At 42.8% G+C, this 18,498-nt stretch overlaps 1 protein-coding gene and 1 pseudogene across 2 annotated transcripts; both read right to left on the reverse strand.

Moving 5' to 3' along the window:
- Positions 1 to 1,343: 1,343 nt before the first annotated feature.
- Positions 1,344 to 15,904, reverse strand: SLAMF7 (SLAM family member 7). Its single transcript, XM_082865614.1, has 7 exons — positions 15,809 to 15,904; positions 7,141 to 7,473; positions 5,578 to 5,850; positions 5,244 to 5,360; positions 4,213 to 4,316; positions 2,317 to 2,379; positions 1,344 to 1,489 (listed from the first exon to the last, which is right to left on the reverse strand). The coding sequence occupies exons 1-7, from the start codon at positions 15,861 to 15,863 to the stop codon at positions 1,415 to 1,417; spliced, it is 1,020 nt and encodes a 339-aa protein (XP_082721740.1). The 5' UTR covers positions 15,864 to 15,904; the 3' UTR covers positions 1,344 to 1,414.
- Positions 15,905 to 17,540: 1,636 nt separating this feature from the next.
- Positions 17,541 to 18,240, reverse strand: LOC309975766 (small ribosomal subunit protein eS1-like; annotated as a pseudogene). Its single transcript has one exon. The product of its transcript is annotated as a small ribosomal subunit protein eS1-like (transcript).
- Between the last annotated feature and the right edge of the window lie 258 nt (positions 18,241 to 18,498).

Consider the following 18,498-nt stretch of genomic DNA (forward strand, 5'->3'; position numbering starts at 1 on the left):
TGTCCAGGAACCTAACATCCACTCATCACAATCCTCCAACTCAGCTTTCCCTAGCTCACCTTACCCTAGAAACTAGAACTTAGAGGGAAATCCCCACCTCTTAGCCGATCACGCCCTGTTTCTAAGTTGCCTCTTCTAAAACTCTATAAAACTCACTCTTGTCCAAAATCCCTCAGGAAGAGTGCTGCACTGCTTGTGAGGCACTGTACTCCCCCAATGCAGAAGTTGTTTTCCCTTGAATAAAGGAAATACTTCACAACCCTAGACCTGAGACCTCAGATCCCTTTCCAACATTTCCATTCAAGATGTGTGTCCAGGAAGACATCCAAAGCAACATTCTCCCTCCACATATTTCTCATTTCATTAAAAAGGTGAGCTCTATGGGGGCAGGGATCATGTCTGTCTTATTTGCTAGACTGACCTAACAGAGGTTCCTAATAAATATTCATTGAATGAATTAAACAACTTTAAATGTTTGCAAGTCTCCTATAAATAGATTCAAAGTATGTCTTCAGGGCAGTTCTTCCACTGAGATGGGCTCCTGCATAGGCCTAAGGCCTGGGTTTCTCCCTTGCAGCACAAAAGTGTAAATGAAGCTGGGCAGTGGTCAATCACACTTCTGAGTTTTCACTTGGCTTCTACCTGGTCTTCTACCTGGCTTCTCTGTCCTTGTGTTCTTTGACTCCCAAGTCCTGTGAATCCACACCTGACCCCCTGGGTGTTGGGAATCCGTGGTCAGGCCTGATGCCACTGCCCACGGAAATAATTCATGAAGGGTCGGTTTCAGGAGAACAGAGAGCACATCTGACGAAAATCACAGTTAGCTCAGCACAGTGCCAGGCACGTCGTTGATGAGTCAGTAAATAAATCCATTTCTGACTGCTGTCTTCTGCTTCTGCGGGGAACATCAGCTGGCTGATCCGAAGTTCTTGCCCTCTTGGCAACCAAACCCTTGGTATATTCCTCATCTCCAAACCCTGGAATGGGAGCTGTCATTCAAATGTGTGAAACCGCATTTACATTTCAACAGAGATGCTTCTAAGCCCTTGCTTTGAGTTGGCTGATAAATTCCCAATCACATTTCCAGGAGGGATTCTGGATTTGAAGAGATTTCTCAGCAGTGGGTAGGATGAAGAACTCTCTCTCTCTATTTTTTTTTTTTTTTTTGGCCTCACCACACTGCTTGTGGGATTTTAGTTCCCCAACCAGGGATTGAACCCCGGACCTCAGCAGTGACAGCACAGAGTCCTAACCACTGGACCACCAGGAAATTCCCAGATTGGGAACTCTTAAGTCTGTAGGAGCCTAAGGGATACTTTATTCTGGAAGGAAGTCAGTGTCCTTCATTCTTCCTTGATGTTTTTGATTAAGTCAGAGAAATCTTTTGACCATTTTCTTTGGAGCACATGGCTGCTTAGTTGACATTCTCATGGGTAAATTTCCTTGGTGTGTCTGGCAACGTGGGCAGTGAGTGGGATTTCTCCACCTGCTGGGCAGACATAAGGATGCAGAACACTGAAGAGGAGCAGAACTATGGATCCCGCCAGGAGACCCCACCATCCCAGACACTCTTCATTGCCAAGGGTACCCAACCTAAACCTCTCGCTATGCTTTCTCCCACTGTTTAATCATTTTGACCTTAGAAAAACTACTCCCCAAGCCTAACCCACATTTATCTTGTTGAATGCTTAATGAACTCAACTTTCCTTCTAACGATCTATCCAAACCAACCTTTCCTATTACTAGGCAAAGTGCATTACCCATCCTCATTTTTCTGATGTGGTTGGGAGAGGAGACAGGAAGGCATTCCTGGCTTCTGCCAAGTGTGATCCGTGAAGGAATAAGCTTTAAAAGCTTACTACGTTAGTAGCTTGACTGGGGAGAAGTTGCAAATCGCATGTAACATAGCTAGACCATGGAAAAGAAGAGGAACACTCTCCTGCCTCCAGTTTACTAGTGGCTCAGAAACAAGCCGGAGTTGTCTCCCCAGCGATCCCTTTCTCCCAGGCACAGCGTAAGCCATGGAACTTTTCCCAGGCCCTCAGTCAGGATCCTGCTGATTTTCCCTATTGATCCTGCCTGGAACCTCTCTCCTACTCTATTTGTTCCACATTGCCCCCATTTTCACTCCTAAAACACAATTCTCTTCTATTCCCCACATACTTGTGTAACCTTAAGCAAAGGGAATGGGTATCCTGGTGTGCCTTTTAGTACCAGGGAAAATGAGATCTCTGGGGCCCAAGAAATTCTAGCTAAACTTGAAACAGGAAGAAGGATGGAACAGCTAAGATAAAACTCAGCTCTAAAGCTTCTTACCTTTGGGGGTATTTGCACAGTGGAATAAAGTGTATTTACTGCATTTTTCTCTGGTACAGTGCTCTGTTAAAAACAAAAAACAAACAAAAGAAATCATTGCCACCCCCCTGGGTCACATAGACAAGGCCAAAGAGACACCCAGAATCCAGAGAAGGGAAAACAGAGGTGGGAGGAGATGGTGAGAGAGAAGAGAGGGTTCTGGAGCCTGAATGGGGGAGTGGGAAGTGCTCTTGTCAGTGACTGCTATTGTAATTATTAATGAGTTTTTTGAAGAAGCAATTGCGGGCTTCCCTCGTAGCACAGTGGTTAAGAATCCACCTGCCAATGCAGGGGACGCGGGTTCGAGCCCTGGTCTGGGAAGATCCCACATGCCACGGAGCAACTAAGCCCGTGCACCACAACTACTGAGCCTGTGCTCTAGATCCTGCAAGCTGCAACTACGGAAGCCCATGTACCTGGAACCCGTGCTCCGCAACAAGTGACACCACTGCAACGAGAAGACTGTGAACCGCAACGAAGAGTAGCCCCTGCTCACCACAACTAGAGAAAGCCCGTGCACAGCAACAAGGACCCAATGCAGCCAAAAATAAATAAAATTTTAAAAAGAAGAAATTGCATTATTTTAAAACTGTATCTTGTTTAAACTGTATCTTGTTTAAATTACTTAATAAAAAATTACTTAATAAATATGTAAGATATATAAGTCCCACGAGCTATGAGCCTCCTAAGTTTATTAAAGGATAATTTGAAATCATATTGTCAATGTTGGAAATAAACTTTTCCATCAGTCAAAAGAACTTATGGGGCAAATCAGAAATGATGACTAAAGGGATAAAACAAAACAAAACAATGACAGCAATAACAAAAGCTCCTTCCAGGCTGGAGAAAAATATCCTGGGTCAGTGAAGTTTATTCCTGAACATCTAGGACAGTCTTGTGGTCTCCAGGGAATGTGTCTTGAGCAGGGGAAGAGGGAGGATGGTGATAAAGTGATCGATTTTGACAGAAGCCGGGCTGAGTGAAGCACAAAGAGGTCACCCCTGTGAGGAAGGAAGGAGCTCTCAGGACACCAACAACTTCGAAGAGGAAACATAATATCTCCTCTTGGAAAAGTTGTGGATAAGTGTAAGAAGATGCATCCTGATCAGGAGACACTGAAGGCTGGAGTAAAACTAAGAGTTTTGAAGCTCCAAAGTGCTTTTATTTCTTCATTAAGTGGGCCAATGTGGAAAGGGCACTATGAACCCTAAGGAGAAGCCTAGCCTCGGCTGCAATGATTTTTGCCAGTGGACCTTTTGAAGCTGTCTACCTAGTTCTTGTCTACAAATTGTCTCTTGTTATTGGCATTTCTTTAAACCTTAGTCTTAGGATTTTCTTTTCAAAGAGTGTTCTTTGAATTAACCTTGTGTTTGTTCACTGCAGCTTGGCGACCCACACTTGGGAAGCCTTGAGTGAGGGCCCAGAGCCACCATGGACCCTCTGAGCCCCCTCCTGATGCTTCCTTGAGTTGCCTCAGAGGAAATGGCATCTCTAAAGCCAGTTTTCTGATACCATAACTCAAACATCATATCAAAGTCACATTTCTCTACCCGCCATCCTATGCAAAAGGAATTGGGTCTGTTGGGTGGCCATTTTGAACAGTGGAGGGGAAGGAGTGATTCCGTAGATCACAGTGTGAGCGTTACTGGCTAGGTCAGAGCCAGATGCTCCAGGGACCACCAGTTCCTGCACAAGAGAGAATCCATGAAGACTTGGGGGAGACACAGGTACATTGGGTTTAAAGGGTTATACATTTTCATTTCCCATGTTGCCCAAATCCATGGAAAAATCTCAAGTAAAACAAGGAGGGCCTCAGAGAGGAGAATCAGTCCCCAGGAAAGACGGGAAAGAACTCACATTTAAGTAAGAGATTGTGTCATACTCCGAGGCCTCTCCAAAAGTGGGGGAGTAGTTAAGAGTTTCTGGATGAAGGTTCAGTCCCTTCTTCTCTTCAATGGACTCTGAAACGAAGTTGGGAGAGAATCAGAGCTGGCTCCTCTTTCCCCTGGCCACCCCCATTGGCCCACCATCTGGATGACCCATTTAGGGTGACCAACCATCCTGATTTCCCTGTAACTGAAGGGTTTTCCAGGACATGAGACTTTCAGTGCTAAACCCAGGAACCCCAAGATGAACTGGTCACCCTCATCACTTCACTTCCCAATTTCTGGACAAAGGCAGCCAAAAGAGGAAGCAGAGGAGATCAGAAATGCTTTTACAGTGTTTACAGGAGGGAGAGAATATCTCAAAGTTTGCAGTTCGTACCCAACCAACGCTTAGGTCCCTCCCCAATACCCTGAGTGGACAGTATCAGTGGGAACCCGAGAAGACAAATCAGCAGGGTTTAGGGACACAGAGCACAGGGTACAGCCTGGAGAAAGACAGAGAAAGGCTTCTCCAGGAGTAATGTATCTAGACTGAGGTGGGGAGTAGAGAGAAGTCTCTGGAGTTGATCCAATGGAGAGAACTGGGATGGATTGGGGGCTCTGACAGGGATGGGCTGAACGGACGGTGCTGGTTTGTGGACCTCAGAGTTGAAGGCCATGGCCTCCCAGTCAGGGGAGCAGAGTCAACAGTGTGTGACCTGTGTCAGCAGGAGGGATACACTAGTAAGTCCCTCTGAGGGGAAGGAGAAGGGCAGGCACTGGAGAAGGAATTAGGAGAACCTTTGTCTTAGGAGAGAAGTTAAGGGCTCAGGTATTCTCTCCACTCCAGAATTAAGGAGTACAGATGGCTGGTGCTGTCCTTTAGGACAGAGATGATGGCTTCTTCATTTCTGCATCCTTAGTGCCTAACACCAAGCTTGGCACACAGTCCAACATACTGTTGAATGAGTGAAGGAGAAAATGCATGATTGAGGGTGAAGACAAAAATAGTTCATGCTCTACCTTTTCTTCTTTCTCTTCGTGTGATCAAAATAATTAGCACCAGTGCAATGAAACAGAGCAGGGTGAGTGACAACAGGAGTTTGAGGATCACAGTGGTAGCCAGGCCACCAGCAGCACCTTTAAAGAGAGAATGGGTGGAGGCACAGGGCAGGGAGAAGAGTCAGCTAGGGAAAATGACCCAACTTTTGGAGCAATTGCAACCTTCCTCCCAGTCTGATGACTTCCCCAGGGCTTCCAGTTTTCACAAAGGGCTTGTTCCCATGGGGGGCCAGGACCTGAAGAAGATATAGGTCCTAAGACCAGGGGCTCCTGGAGAAAGAGGAGAGACAGTCACCTTCACAGAGCTTCCAGGCAAAGATGGGGTTTGAGGAGTTGCTGCTGATGGGGTTTCTGGCCATGCAGATGAAGGTCATATCACTTTTCTCCTGCCTCCAGGATATGGGGAGGGTGGAGCCACTATGGGACTCATTGGTCACCTGTCCCAGGGACTTCCAGCTGTAAGTTACATCCTCTCCTCCCTGTTCCATGGAACATGTCAGATTGGTTACACATGTGCCATTCTTATTGTTCTGCAGACCTATGATGACTTTGGGCTTTGATAGATGCTCTGTAAAAGAGAAATAGACAACCAAGTGTGGAAATTATGCCCATAGCCCTCATTTTTTCTGCATTATTCTTGTAAACCTTGGACCTGAATCTCCTTGGTGTGCTACAGAGTGGAGAGGAAGCAGCAATTCAGAGCAGAATTCTCATTCTTATCTGGGGAAGAGAACTATCTAGGTCAGATTGCCCACAGCCATAAAACAACAACAGTAGTAATAGAAATAATTACAATGCAACAAGAATGAGCTGCCATTTACTAAGCACAGGCATATGGTAAGCACTGTGTTAAAAGCATTTTAGATGTTCATTAGTTTTATCTTTTTTGGAGGCTCCCTATTCCCCTGTCCTCAGGCTTCCTTGAAGAGACTCACTTTACTCTCTAGGAGAGAACAAAGGTATTGGAACAACACTTCTGGTTCCCCTCTCTACCTTGTGCTCACTCTTTCAGAGGATGAGCAATTGTTTCATTGCTGAGATGGTGAGTCTGACATCCCTCATCTACATTTCTCTATTTACATGTTTGGGCTGTTATGATTGCTGTTTAAATGTGGTTTACCCTACCCCCTCCCCGCACCCCTGCTAGTTTGCCTGCAGAATGCATGTCTTCCATTCTTCTCAACTATATCTATATGGAGGACACACCTGGATCAAGGTGCATGGTCTACCTCCTACAGGCAAACATGCAGGCCCATCTCCTGGTGTCCCTGATATTGCAGTTCAGTGAGAAAGGCAGCTATTCTTTTAGCTGGTTGAGTAATTGTTTCATAAGTTCATTTTCCCTGAATAGGCACCAAAGTCTAGACTTGGGGGAAAGTATTTTTATTATCCAGCTTTACCAGAAAAAATAAAGCTGATATTTTTATCTTCCTTTCTGATTCTTGTGTCTATTTCTCATTTGGTTAGAATCTTCACGGGAAGAGGTGTGATTGATAGTTATACCTGATAATCTTTCTAAGATAGGGATCACTTTACTCCCCATTACAGATATGGAAACTAAGTTTCAAAGAGATCAAGTAACTTGTCTAAGGCCATGTAACTAGTAAGTAGAGAAGCCAACATTTGACCTGCGTGATTGTCACTTCTCATAAAGCCTATCTGCTGCACCACAATCCTTCTTACTGAATATCTAAGAGGGGACTTCAAGGGTTGGCTATATCTACTTCATCCATGCATGAGTTCCCTCTTCCACTTTATTGCCAAGGGTTTATCCAGCCTTTGTCTGAACAGCTCCAATATCAGGGAGTTCACCATTTTAAGAAGGCAGTCATCCACCTTTGGAACTGGTTCTGCTCACCATAGACACGCAGCTCATACTCCTGGGTTAGGGGATCCTGGAGGGTTGAGCTGTGTATCTCCACACGGTAGACACCTGAGTCATTCTTCTTCAGTTTGCTGAGCTTCAGGGAGTAGCCTTCATGTGGGAAATTCACCCTTTCCTTGTTACGATGTTGGGTCACTATGATAAGGGCTTTTTTGTCTGCCAACTTTGGCTGTATGGTGACGAGAGTGGTTGTGTTGAAGACCCAGATAATGCTGTCAATTGGATCTACTGAGAGATTCAGTGGGAAATTCACAGATCCACCAAGGGCACCAACTAGCTTTTTCAGTACTCCACAGGCTGCTGGCCCTGTAAAAACAGAGAACCATAAAATAAACCTGAGATCCTGACCTTGCCACCAATTACTCACTCCCTTTGGGTCCTGGAAAGGTCCCAAGAAACCCTCTCAGTCTAACCCAACCAGTCCTGGGAAACCCTTTGGAACCTCACTCACACAAAGGCACTGAGGTCAGAACTCTCTGTCTGAAAGGGGTGACTACAGGCAAACCCACCCCATTCCCAGAGATCTCTGGCTGAAAAGACCAAGCTCTGAGGTAGACCATGAAGTTGGCTGCATCCTTGACAAGCTCCTGTGGGGTGACAAGTGGGGAGGTTACTGTCCAAGCTCCATTTAGGACTCTCAGATTGCTCCTGGGAGAGCTGATTTTGTTGCAGATGAAGAAGGTAACAGTCTATCTGACCTGGGGCAGAGGTTCTTAAGCACAAACCAGGGCACCGGGAGGCAAGCTGTAAGTCTTTAAAGATAGTGATAGCTTAGAAGTTTGAGGATGATTTATCTTTTTATTTTATGGTGGATGGGAGTGAATTCAAGCTCATCCCCAAATGAGGTTCTCATTCACTTGAATTACAATATCCTTCCTTGAGTGGAGAGGAAAAAGGTGAGTGACTGGGAGCTCTGGAATATGCCCATGCTACCTTGTGATATTTAACCTGAACTATCAGGAACTGTAGTAGGGCTTTACTGCTCCCTGCCTCCCAAATTTCTGTTTCAGTGCAATCTTAATTCACCTCAGAAAGTGTGACTTGAAAACAACCATCACTGATTTTGTGGCTCCAGGTGAAAAACAGTTAGGAATGGCTGCTGAAAAAGCTTCCAGAAGTGGTCAACTGAGCAGCAACCTAATAAATAGCCCATGGGCCAAACCTGGCCTGCCCCCTGTTTTTGAAAATAAAGTTTTATTGGAACACAGCCATGTTCTTTCCTTTGCACATTGTCTATGGTTGCTTTTCCACTACAAAGTTTGAGTTGGATAGTTGTGACAGAGATCATACTGCCTGCAAAGCTTAAAATTTTACTATTTGGCCCTTTACAGCAAAAGTTTGTTAACTGGATTTGATTAAAAAAACAAAAACAAACCTGAGATTCAAAAAAAGTAAGTAAGTTTTCCAAGGGCACAAAGCTAGCAGGTGATAATTTGAGGATTTAACCCAATGTCACTCCAGCCCTGGAGTCTGGACTCTTTCCACTATGGCTCAGTTTGAAGGTCCCTTGGCATTTGTACCAGCTCCAGCCCTTTCCATTAGTCCCCTTCTTTAGTTCCCTCAAGGGCTCAGGTGTCAACTCTGAAGCCCTGGGGTCTCATGGAATCCCGATTTACCATTCAAGTCCTTTGGTGACCTTCCTTCAAGTACAAGCTGCTCTACCAGCGCCCCCAGAGTAAGGGAATCTGGTGCTACCAAATGTTGACCTAGCCCCTTGATAACAGGTCTTGGATCTTGACCAAATTTTTTGCTAAATTTATCTCTAAAAGTACTTGTTTCTCTTCCTGAGTAAATGCCTTTTAGGAGCTGATTCCTGTTTTCAAACAGTTTTCCCCTATAATTTATATATATGCATATATACTTTGGATCACTCAAGCCTTTATCAAATCATCCTGTTAAGTAAGCTGATCTTTCCAAAAAGCTACCCTCCCTGCTACTCTAATACTAAGGGAGGATGGTTTTTCATTACTCTCTCTTTGATCATCTCATGGGGTGTCAAAATATTTCCAGTAAATGTTATAGACAAAACCAGTTTTATTTGAATTTTTGATTTATCAATTAATGTATTCATTCTCTTACTTCAACTATGAGATGGAAGGCGTGAATATTTTGCAGTCAAATAAAGATTGGATATCACTTGCACCCAAGTAGGTTCAATTCTTGGATTAGGGCACCTTTGAGTATTTTAATTTTCATGTGAGGTTTGGGGGACATGTATATGTCAAGGAGGTAACAAAATTGTAAGGATGTGGTTTTAGTGTTTTAGCATGTGTGCATGCACTTAAGCCATGAATAATTAATTGTTCTTTTTACATCTTTATATACATGGTGCTATCTTCCTAGGGTACATTTTAAGAAATGTTAATTGTGTGGAGATATAAGAAAATATCTCCAAATTCATTGTTCCTTGTTAGAATGAAATTGGAGGACAATACAGTGCAAATTGCCAACATGAACCTAGGTGGAAGATATTGGTCTATCTTTATTGTATCTTCAGGGTGAGGAGAAGAGTCGTAAAAGAAGAAAGTAGTTCCATGCCATTCCCTAAATGTGAGCTCAGACGTTAGGGGCCTGGGTTGGTTAAGTCCTAGCCAGTTTTGTTTCCTCTTCCCAGTTGACTGTGAAAGGGGGTCCAGAAACAAGACACTTCTCTTCTCAGCTTCTAAGACTAAACTGAAGCTCCTCTTTCTCTGATGGCTTCTCCATCTGTGATGTGTGACCCTATAGGGTTTTACAATGTCTAGGTAAGTCATGCTCTGCTCATTCAGTCATTCCTTCCTTTAACTAAAATTTGTTTAGTTCCATACTTGTGCCTGGCACTGTTTAGGAGCTGAGGGTATAACTGGGGAGCAAGATAGTCATGATCCTTGCACTCATGGAATTGGGAGAGAGTCATTAAATGAGTAACAACATGTGCTGTGAAAGGGGAAATGACAGTACTTAGGGAACACATGATGGGGGTGGGGGATGTAACATGACCTGTGTGATCAGAAGGCCCTAGAGAATGAGTAGCTACTAACACCTATCTACAAGGCCAGGGAGGATTGGGCCCCATGAGACTCATCTACCCTCCCCCCTGGATCAATGTGGTGAATGTTGTAACTTGCCTCCTCTGCATTCATTTCAGTCCTTCCTCATTTTGTAGCAGCCATATGGTTTGGGTAACTCAACTCAAGTGGTAGCTTTCCTCTGCACAGTAATTAGTTCAGGGGTATCACATGTCCCAGGTTGATTGTATCTGATTGTATCTGAGATACAATCTGAGATTGTATCAGGGCTTTTGTTCCTAGGCCAGCAATAGTTGATGCTGTGGGAAGATATGAAGCCTTGGACTGCCACCCACTTACTACCACCAGACAAGCAGCCAGGGCTCCTTCCTCAGCTTATCCCCAGTTTACCTCCTAACTCACGCTTTTATTGGTGCTTTATCCTTTTCTCTGTCCATCTAAGTCTTATTTAAGACCCATAAATCCTAGTTCAAAGCCCTTCCCTGAGGAAGTCTTCAACTCTTTCTCACACCTACCCCCTGAAATTCCACCATGAATATCACTTCATTTTCCACTTGAAATTCCCCATGAGGAGCTATTCCCATGGGTGGTGACTGGACATACCATTTTGCTGTGAGTTAGCGGATCACTGATCTACAGGCATTAGGTTCCAGATCACCTGGTGATGGGGTCTGGAGTCTCATCCAGGGACATGTGGAGATGGTCTCTTCTCCCAGACAACATGCAGCAGTGTAAAAAAGTTAGAGGTCTGGCCTAAATGGGGGTCAGGAGACCTGGGTTCCATTCTGGTTCCACTGTAATAATAACTCCAGCAATGAATACTTGGTTTAATGGGTATTCCCGTTCTTGATCCTCAAGTCAACTCTACGTGATAAAGGTTAAGCTGCACTTTATAGATGAAGACATTGGGGGTCCAAGATGCTGAGTGACTTTCCCAAGGCCCCAAACTGGAAGGTGGCAGAAGTGACATGAGAAGCTAGTTTGTTCCCCCATCTCCTCTAGAGGCCTGCATTCTTTCCACTGCTACCTCCCACTACCACTTTGAATTTCAGCTTATCCCCAGTTTACATCCTAAATGTAAATTTGAATTTCAGTGTTCTTACCCTCATAGGAGAAAAAGAATAATCTTTATTCACCAAGATTTAGGGAAGGATGAAGGGTGAATACAGATGTGAAAACACTTTGAGAAGTACAGAGCAGTCTGAGACATGGTGGGAGGCAAGAGGAAACGACAGGCAGGAGTGTTATGAGACAGGGTTTGAGAAAGCTTCCCACTTTTTGGTCTCATTTCTGCAAGAATGGCTAAAAGTGAGATTTCCCAAAACTTCTTTGGATGGCTTCTCAGTAAGGTAAGCTTCTTAGAAGGTGGTCTGGACACTAACGCCTATACATCAGTCACTGGCTAATTCACAGCAAAAGAGTAAGTCCAATCACCACGCAGGGAGGTAATTCCTACAGCAAGCATCCCCACCAACCTACTTTTGGAGGTTGAGGAAGCTGGGGCAGGAGACCCTCTGCTTTCTGCTCTGGCCAAGTCTCAGGTATTTTTGGCACCAAAAGATTCAGCCCTAAGATGCTCTTCATAACAAGAACGGACAACAGCTCCTCCCTTTTGCTACGTGTCTTTCCTTTTGGCTGTCACCTCCTCCCCTTAACCTGTTCCCCCAAGGCTCATGTGTTGAGTGGAGGGAAGGAGCCAAATTAGGAGGAAGGGGCACCATCAGTACAGCCAGAATCAAGGAATGGTGACCTAGGAGGAAGACCTCGGCATAGCGGAGTGTGTAAAGCCCACCTCCTGCTTGCCAGCCCTGTCCCTGAGCACCTCTTCCAGTACTGGGTGCCTCTATCAGAATGCACCACAGTGTCATGCCACCCTCACCATGGAAACCAAAGATCAGAGCATCTCAAAGCTAGGAGGAATTTTAGGGACTACTTAGTCCAATCCCATTTTATAGATGAAGAGTCTGGTGCTCTGAAGGTTATAGTGATGTGTGCCAAGTGAGTGGAAGGCCAGGATTAGTAACAAGGGCTCCTAAGGCAGGGTTTCCCAAGCTGTGCCCCTGCTACCTTTGAGGTCTGTGGCAGTGCCTCAGTGTATTTCTTGGGAGCTTATATGGAGGTCAAGGGGGTAGGGGATGGGGTGGAAGCTATGGAACTACCCCCTTCCATCAGGGAGGCTTCAATTCTATGCATCAGAGTTGTTTGTTTCTGTGTAAGTTTTCTTTTTATAAAAGGAAACCACCGCTTAAAAAAGAAAAAAACGACTTTGGAAACTACTGTTCTTTACCCAAATTCCCCTTAATTAATGTACTTGGAAAGGGCATTTACAATCAGTACCATGTAAGATGTACATGGAACAGAGGCTGACAAGCCTCCCAATTCACCAGCCACCTTTGCCAACACTCCAGTTCTAACCTGCAACATTCATATTCAAGTTCCCTACTGTTCTGCCCCTCACTCATCTCCGAAACATTCCTCTTGTTTGTCTCTTCTGGTCTTTTTCAACACCTCCCCAATACCTCCTCACCCACTTTTTCTGATTTCCTTTTATAAACTGTCTCCTCAACCCTACTGTATCCTATAATCATCATAAAATTGTGTCCATTTTCCAGATGAGAATACTGAGGCTGCAAGAGTTATTCCTTGGTCCCTCTGAATTTGGCCAGGGTGAATTTTGTTTGGTGCATTCACATCCTAGAAATGGAGTTCCCTACTCTTCTTGGGCATTTCCACTGCCTACCTTGGCCTCATGTACCTGGAGAGGGAAGGAATCTCTGGGGAAGATTCATCTCAAATACACATTCATTGAGCACTTTTTCTGAGGGTACAATATTAGGCCATTAGTTTGGTGTGATGAAATGAGCACTAGGTTTGGAAACTCAGTTTCTGTTCTACCTCCTAATAGCTGTGTAATCGTGCCTAAGACACTTGACCTCTCAGAGCCTAAGTTTTGGGGATAATAATATCTATCTTGTAGATTTGTGAGGAGATTGTATGAAAAATGCCTTGGATGTAATAGGAGCTTAATAAATGGTGATTATTATTATATTGTTTTGCATTTGATATCTTATTTAAAACATGACAATAATTTGCAAGTTAAGTTTCATTTTCTCTTACATACTTGTAAAGACCGAGGTTCAGAGGCTAAGAAACTTATCCACAATAATATAGCTACTAAGTCAAGCCCAGGAGTTCTTCTCCAGGGCCAGCACTGCTTTCACTGTCCTGCCCACTGGAGGCTCTATGACAATCTCAGATTATTCTTTCAATCATGGAAGGTATAGCACACAGGCTGCCACAGCCTCCTGGAGCAGGGCGCACACTTGCAACTTGCACCCTGCTGCCCCAGATCATGTTTCAGGTGGGCACCTGGGTTTTGAAAAGTCCTGCCATGTCCTCCCCCATTTCACCATCCCCAAGTTCCCCTTCTGATCACCATTTCCGTTCAAGGAGTGATTTTTAAAGTAAGGGTCAGTTCCAGTTCCAGGACCAGGTGCTTCCTAAAAATGCAAACTTTTAACGAACTCACAGAGGGTGAGAGTCTGTTGATGCTGAACAGTTCAAGACACCAGGTGGCGGGGAGGAGAGGATAGCGAGGCCTGACTTACTACGTGGGCTTGGGCAGTTCTCTTCTGGCAGGCCTGGGGCACACATAAATGAACCAGCCACACCAAATCCTCAGAGGGAGACCTCATGGTGGTTCTCCATGAGTTTGATGACCAGAGAGATATTCCTAACTTATGGGGTTCCTGGTCCTTCCTGAGAGCCCTGAAGATAGTAACATCTTGAAAGGCTAGAATACCTGTGACAGGCATAGAAAAGTCCTCAGTCCTTCATGGCATTAAATATAAAGTTCCTACCTATGAGTTGGTTTTCTAAGTAGAGACTGATTGGGTTACTTGGGTTAAGAGAGAAAATTCAAATGTTCTCTGCCATCAGTATGATTGTTAAATGCATAATAATTTAAAATATTTTTCTAAATAATACATATTTATATTTACATAAATATAAAACATAGAAGTATATGTATAAATGTTATAAATGTATTTGAATTAAAATATTTTAAATATATATTTCTAAGTAAATAAATATACACCTGTACCATCTCATTTTGTTCTTAAAATTACCCTCAAAATGAAGGAAGGCTGAGGTCCGAGGAAGATGACATTCTTCATCTATTTCATGGCAGAATCCAGATAAGGACACAGGTTTTCCTGATACCCAACACCACTTCTTTCAGCCCTTTGTTCCCTGGGACAGTCAGAAGGGCAGTCAACTCCCAAAGTCATTCCTTCTCCTCTCCCTCCAGTCTCTTCCTACCCTCTGTGAGTCAGAGACCACAGGATGTAAAAGCTTTTGCACAGCAAGGGAAACCATAAACAAGATCAAAATGCAACCCTCAGAATGGAAGAAAATCTTTGCAAATGAAGGAACTGACAAAGGATTAATCTCCAAAATTTACAAGCAGCTCATGCAGCTCAATAACAAAAAAACAAACAACCCAATCCAAAAATGGGCAGAAGACCTAAATAGACATTTCTCCAAAGCAGATATACAGATTGCCAACAAACACATGAAAGAATGCTCAACATCATTAATCATTAGAGAAATGCAAATCAAAATTACAGTGAATTATCATCTCACACCAGTCAGAATGGCCATCATCAAAAAATCTAGAAACAATAAATGCTGGAGAGGGTGTGGAGAAAAGGGAATACTCTTGCACTGCTGGTGGGAATGTGAATTGGTTCAGCCACTATGGAGAACAGTATGGAGGTTCCTTAAAAAACTACAAATAGAACTACCATATGACCCAGCAATCCCACTACTGGGCATATACCCTGAGAAAACCAAAATTCAAAAAGAGTCATGTACCAAAATGTTCATTGCAGCTCTATTTACAATAGCCAGGACATGGAAGCAACCTAAGTGTCCATCATCAGATGAATGGATAAAGAAGATGTGGCACATATATACAATGGAATATTACTCAGCCATAAAAAGAAACAAAATAGAGTTATTTGTAGTGAGGTGGATGGACCTAGAGTCTGTCATACAGAGTGAAGTAAGTCAGAAAGAGAAAAACAAATACCGTATGCTAACACATATATATGGAATCTAAGAAGAAAAAAAAATGTCATGAAGTACCTAGGGGTAAGACAGGAATAAAGACACAGACCTACTAGAGAATGGACTTGAGGATATGGGGAGGGGGAAGGGTAAGCTGTGACAAAGTGAGAGAGTGGCATGGACATATATACACTACCAAATGTAAAATAGATAGCTAGTGAGAAGCAGTCGCATAGCACAGGGAGATCATCTCAGTGCTTTGTGACCACCTAGAAGGGTGGGATAGGGAGGGTGGGAGCGAGGGAGATGTAAGAGGGAAGAGATATGGGAACATATGTATATGTATAACTGATTCACTTTGTTAATAAAGTAGAAACTAACACACCATTGTAAAGCAATTATACTCCAATAAAGATTTTTTTTTTTTTTAAAAAAAGCAATATTAGATGAGGGAGCAGAGCCTCCTAAGTTGAGCCAGAGGCCCAGAGTGGAGCCAGAAGCCTGGAGCTACAAGCAGGATGGGGTAGGCAGTCCAGAAAACAGGAAGATCTTGCTGGACTCACCTGTGAGCTGGCAGAGGAGAAAGATGAAGGTGAAGCATGCTGTGGAAGAAAGCATATTGCTCTTTGGATGTCAGTCACTAAAATGAACCCACTTCCCTCTTGTAGTCACCCGGTGTAGTCACCCCGGCTGGGATTTTAAGTAGGTGGGGTCATGAGATTGAGAATGAGTCATCTCAATTTTCTCCATATGGCCAGCATTTTCTGTTACACATATGACCTTTCAGAGATTCATAATAGAGAAACTGGAAGGAAATAGAAGGTTATACAGAGAGAAAAGGGTGGCACTGGGGATAAAAATAATATCTTTTGAGCTTTGCTAAGTACCAGGAGTACCTGCATTCTTTTATTTATTCCTCATAACAACCCTGTGAGTGAAATACTACCATAATGCCTAGTTTACAGGTGAGAAAATGAAGGCTTAGAGTATAGTACAGCAAAATTAAGAAGTTCTTTTAATCAAAAGTAACCATTATAATAGTAAAAAGGCAAGCCATGTAGTGGGAGAACATATTTGTAATACATTTATTCCACAAGAGGCTTATATACATAATATATGGTTGTCCAATTGTTCCAGCACCATTTGTTGAAAAGACTGTCCTTTCTATATTAAATTGCTTTTTATTTTAAAATTAATTTTTATTGGAGTATAGTTGCTTTACAATGTTGTATTAGTTCCTACTGTACAGCAAAATGAATTAGCTATACATATACATATATTCCCTCTTTTTTGGATTTCCTTCCCATTTAGGTTACCACAGTGCATTAAGTAAAATTCCCTGTGCTATACAGTATGTTTTCACTAGTTGTCTATTTTGAATTGCTTTTATACCTCTGTCAAAAAGCAGTTGATTATACTTGTGTGGGTATATTCTGGGCTACCTATTCTGTTCCATTGATTTATACAATGTAATTATTGATATATTATGACTTAAGTCTGCCATTTTATTGTTTATTTTCTTCTTGTTTCTTCTGTTTTTTATTCCTCCGTTTTACTTTCCTGGCCATTCTGTAGGTTATTTGAATATATTTTTAATAATTCCATTTTGATTTACTATAGTGTATCTTGAGTATATCTCTTTGAATAGATTTTTAAATGGCTGCTCAAGGCATTACATTAAACATACGTAACTTATGGTTTACTGATGTTGGCTTTTTACCAGTTCAACTAGCATGTAGAAACATTACCCTTACAAGATTCCTTTACCATCGCTCCTTAATAACTTATCTTAACCATATCCTCTCCACATATTGAGAACCATATCAGGTAATGTTATAATTTTTGCTTCAATTGTCAAATATAATTTAGAAAACTCAAGAGGAGAAGGATAAGGAATTCCCTGGTGGTCCAGTGAGTAGGACTCAGTACTTTCACTTCCAGGGCCTGGGTTAAATCCCTGGTGGGGGAACTAAAACCCTGCAAGCCACCTGGTGCAGCCAATAAAAAGAAAGAAATGAGGAGAAGGATAGTCCATGATATTTAACCCATATTTTTACTCTTTCCATTGCTCTTTCTTTATTCCTGATGTTCCAAGTTTCCTTCTTTTTTCTTTCTGTTTCAAGATATTCCTTTAGCCATTCTTTTAGGGTAGGTCTGATGGTGACAAATACTTTTAGTTTTCCTTTACAGTGAGGATGTCTTGATTTCACCTTCATTTCCTGGGCATAGAATTCTATTTTTTTCACAAATAAGATCTTTTATTTGTCACCATTAGAAGTCTGATTTTTAAACAGATTATTGGACTGGTGGCTCATATCCATCAGTTCACTCAACTTTAGCACCTGCTGCATCCCCAGTAGCTTTTCCAGAACTACTACCTTCACTATGTAGCTCCATGAGTTTTCCCAATTCAAACTTGGGCTTCTTCAGCATTTTTACTTTTCTAACAAAGGCATCATGGAGTGGATAAATAGATTGGAAGACCTTTTCTGTCTTTCCCAATGCTGCCTGGAATGAATTTATTTACCCTGTTTCAAGTCATTTGTCTACACCTCTTGGGTCATGATTTCATCATCTTCTTGCAGATCTGGAGAACCTGCTGGTGTTGGGCATAAGAGGTCTTCCGAATCTGATTGTTGCGTTTTTTAGTAAAACCCACACAGAAGAGACGAAGCAAATAACCATCGGTAGTCTTGACATCAACGTGAGCTTCAATCATGGTCTGCCATTTTTTGACCATGGAGCACATTTTGTCACAGGTAAGATCCATGCCATGGAAATTAGTCAGGCAGTTTTTGCCCTGAACATCCTCAGTAATTAGCATGAATTTTCTAAATGCAACTTCATCATTCTGCAGATCAGCAAGGCTCACTTCAAAAATATGACCCTTGAGGCCATCAGATGAGATTTTGGTTCCTTGAGTTCTCGTGACTAGTGTTTTCCCAATATTTCTTACATTGAACATAGCTGGTGCTTTCATATCATACCAATCTTTCTTAGAAAATGGGTCAACCGCTTTCTTCTTGGCTCCCTTTTTACCACCTTTTGTAAGGCACTTGATCTTGCCGACCCTGGGTATAGAATTCTAGATTGACAGTTCTTCTATTTCAGCACTTGAAAAATGTTATGCTACTCCTCTTGCCTGCATTGGTTTCTGATGAGAAATCAGCAGTCATTTAAATTGTTTTCCCCTGTAGTTAATGTGTTGTTTCTCTCTGTTATGAAGATTTTTTTTTCTTTTTTGTTAGTTTTC

Source organism: Leucopleurus acutus, assembly GCF_964270905.1.
Source record: "Leucopleurus acutus genome assembly, chromosome: 2".
Classification (NCBI taxonomy): domain Eukaryota; kingdom Metazoa; phylum Chordata; class Mammalia; order Artiodactyla; family Delphinidae; genus Leucopleurus; species Leucopleurus acutus.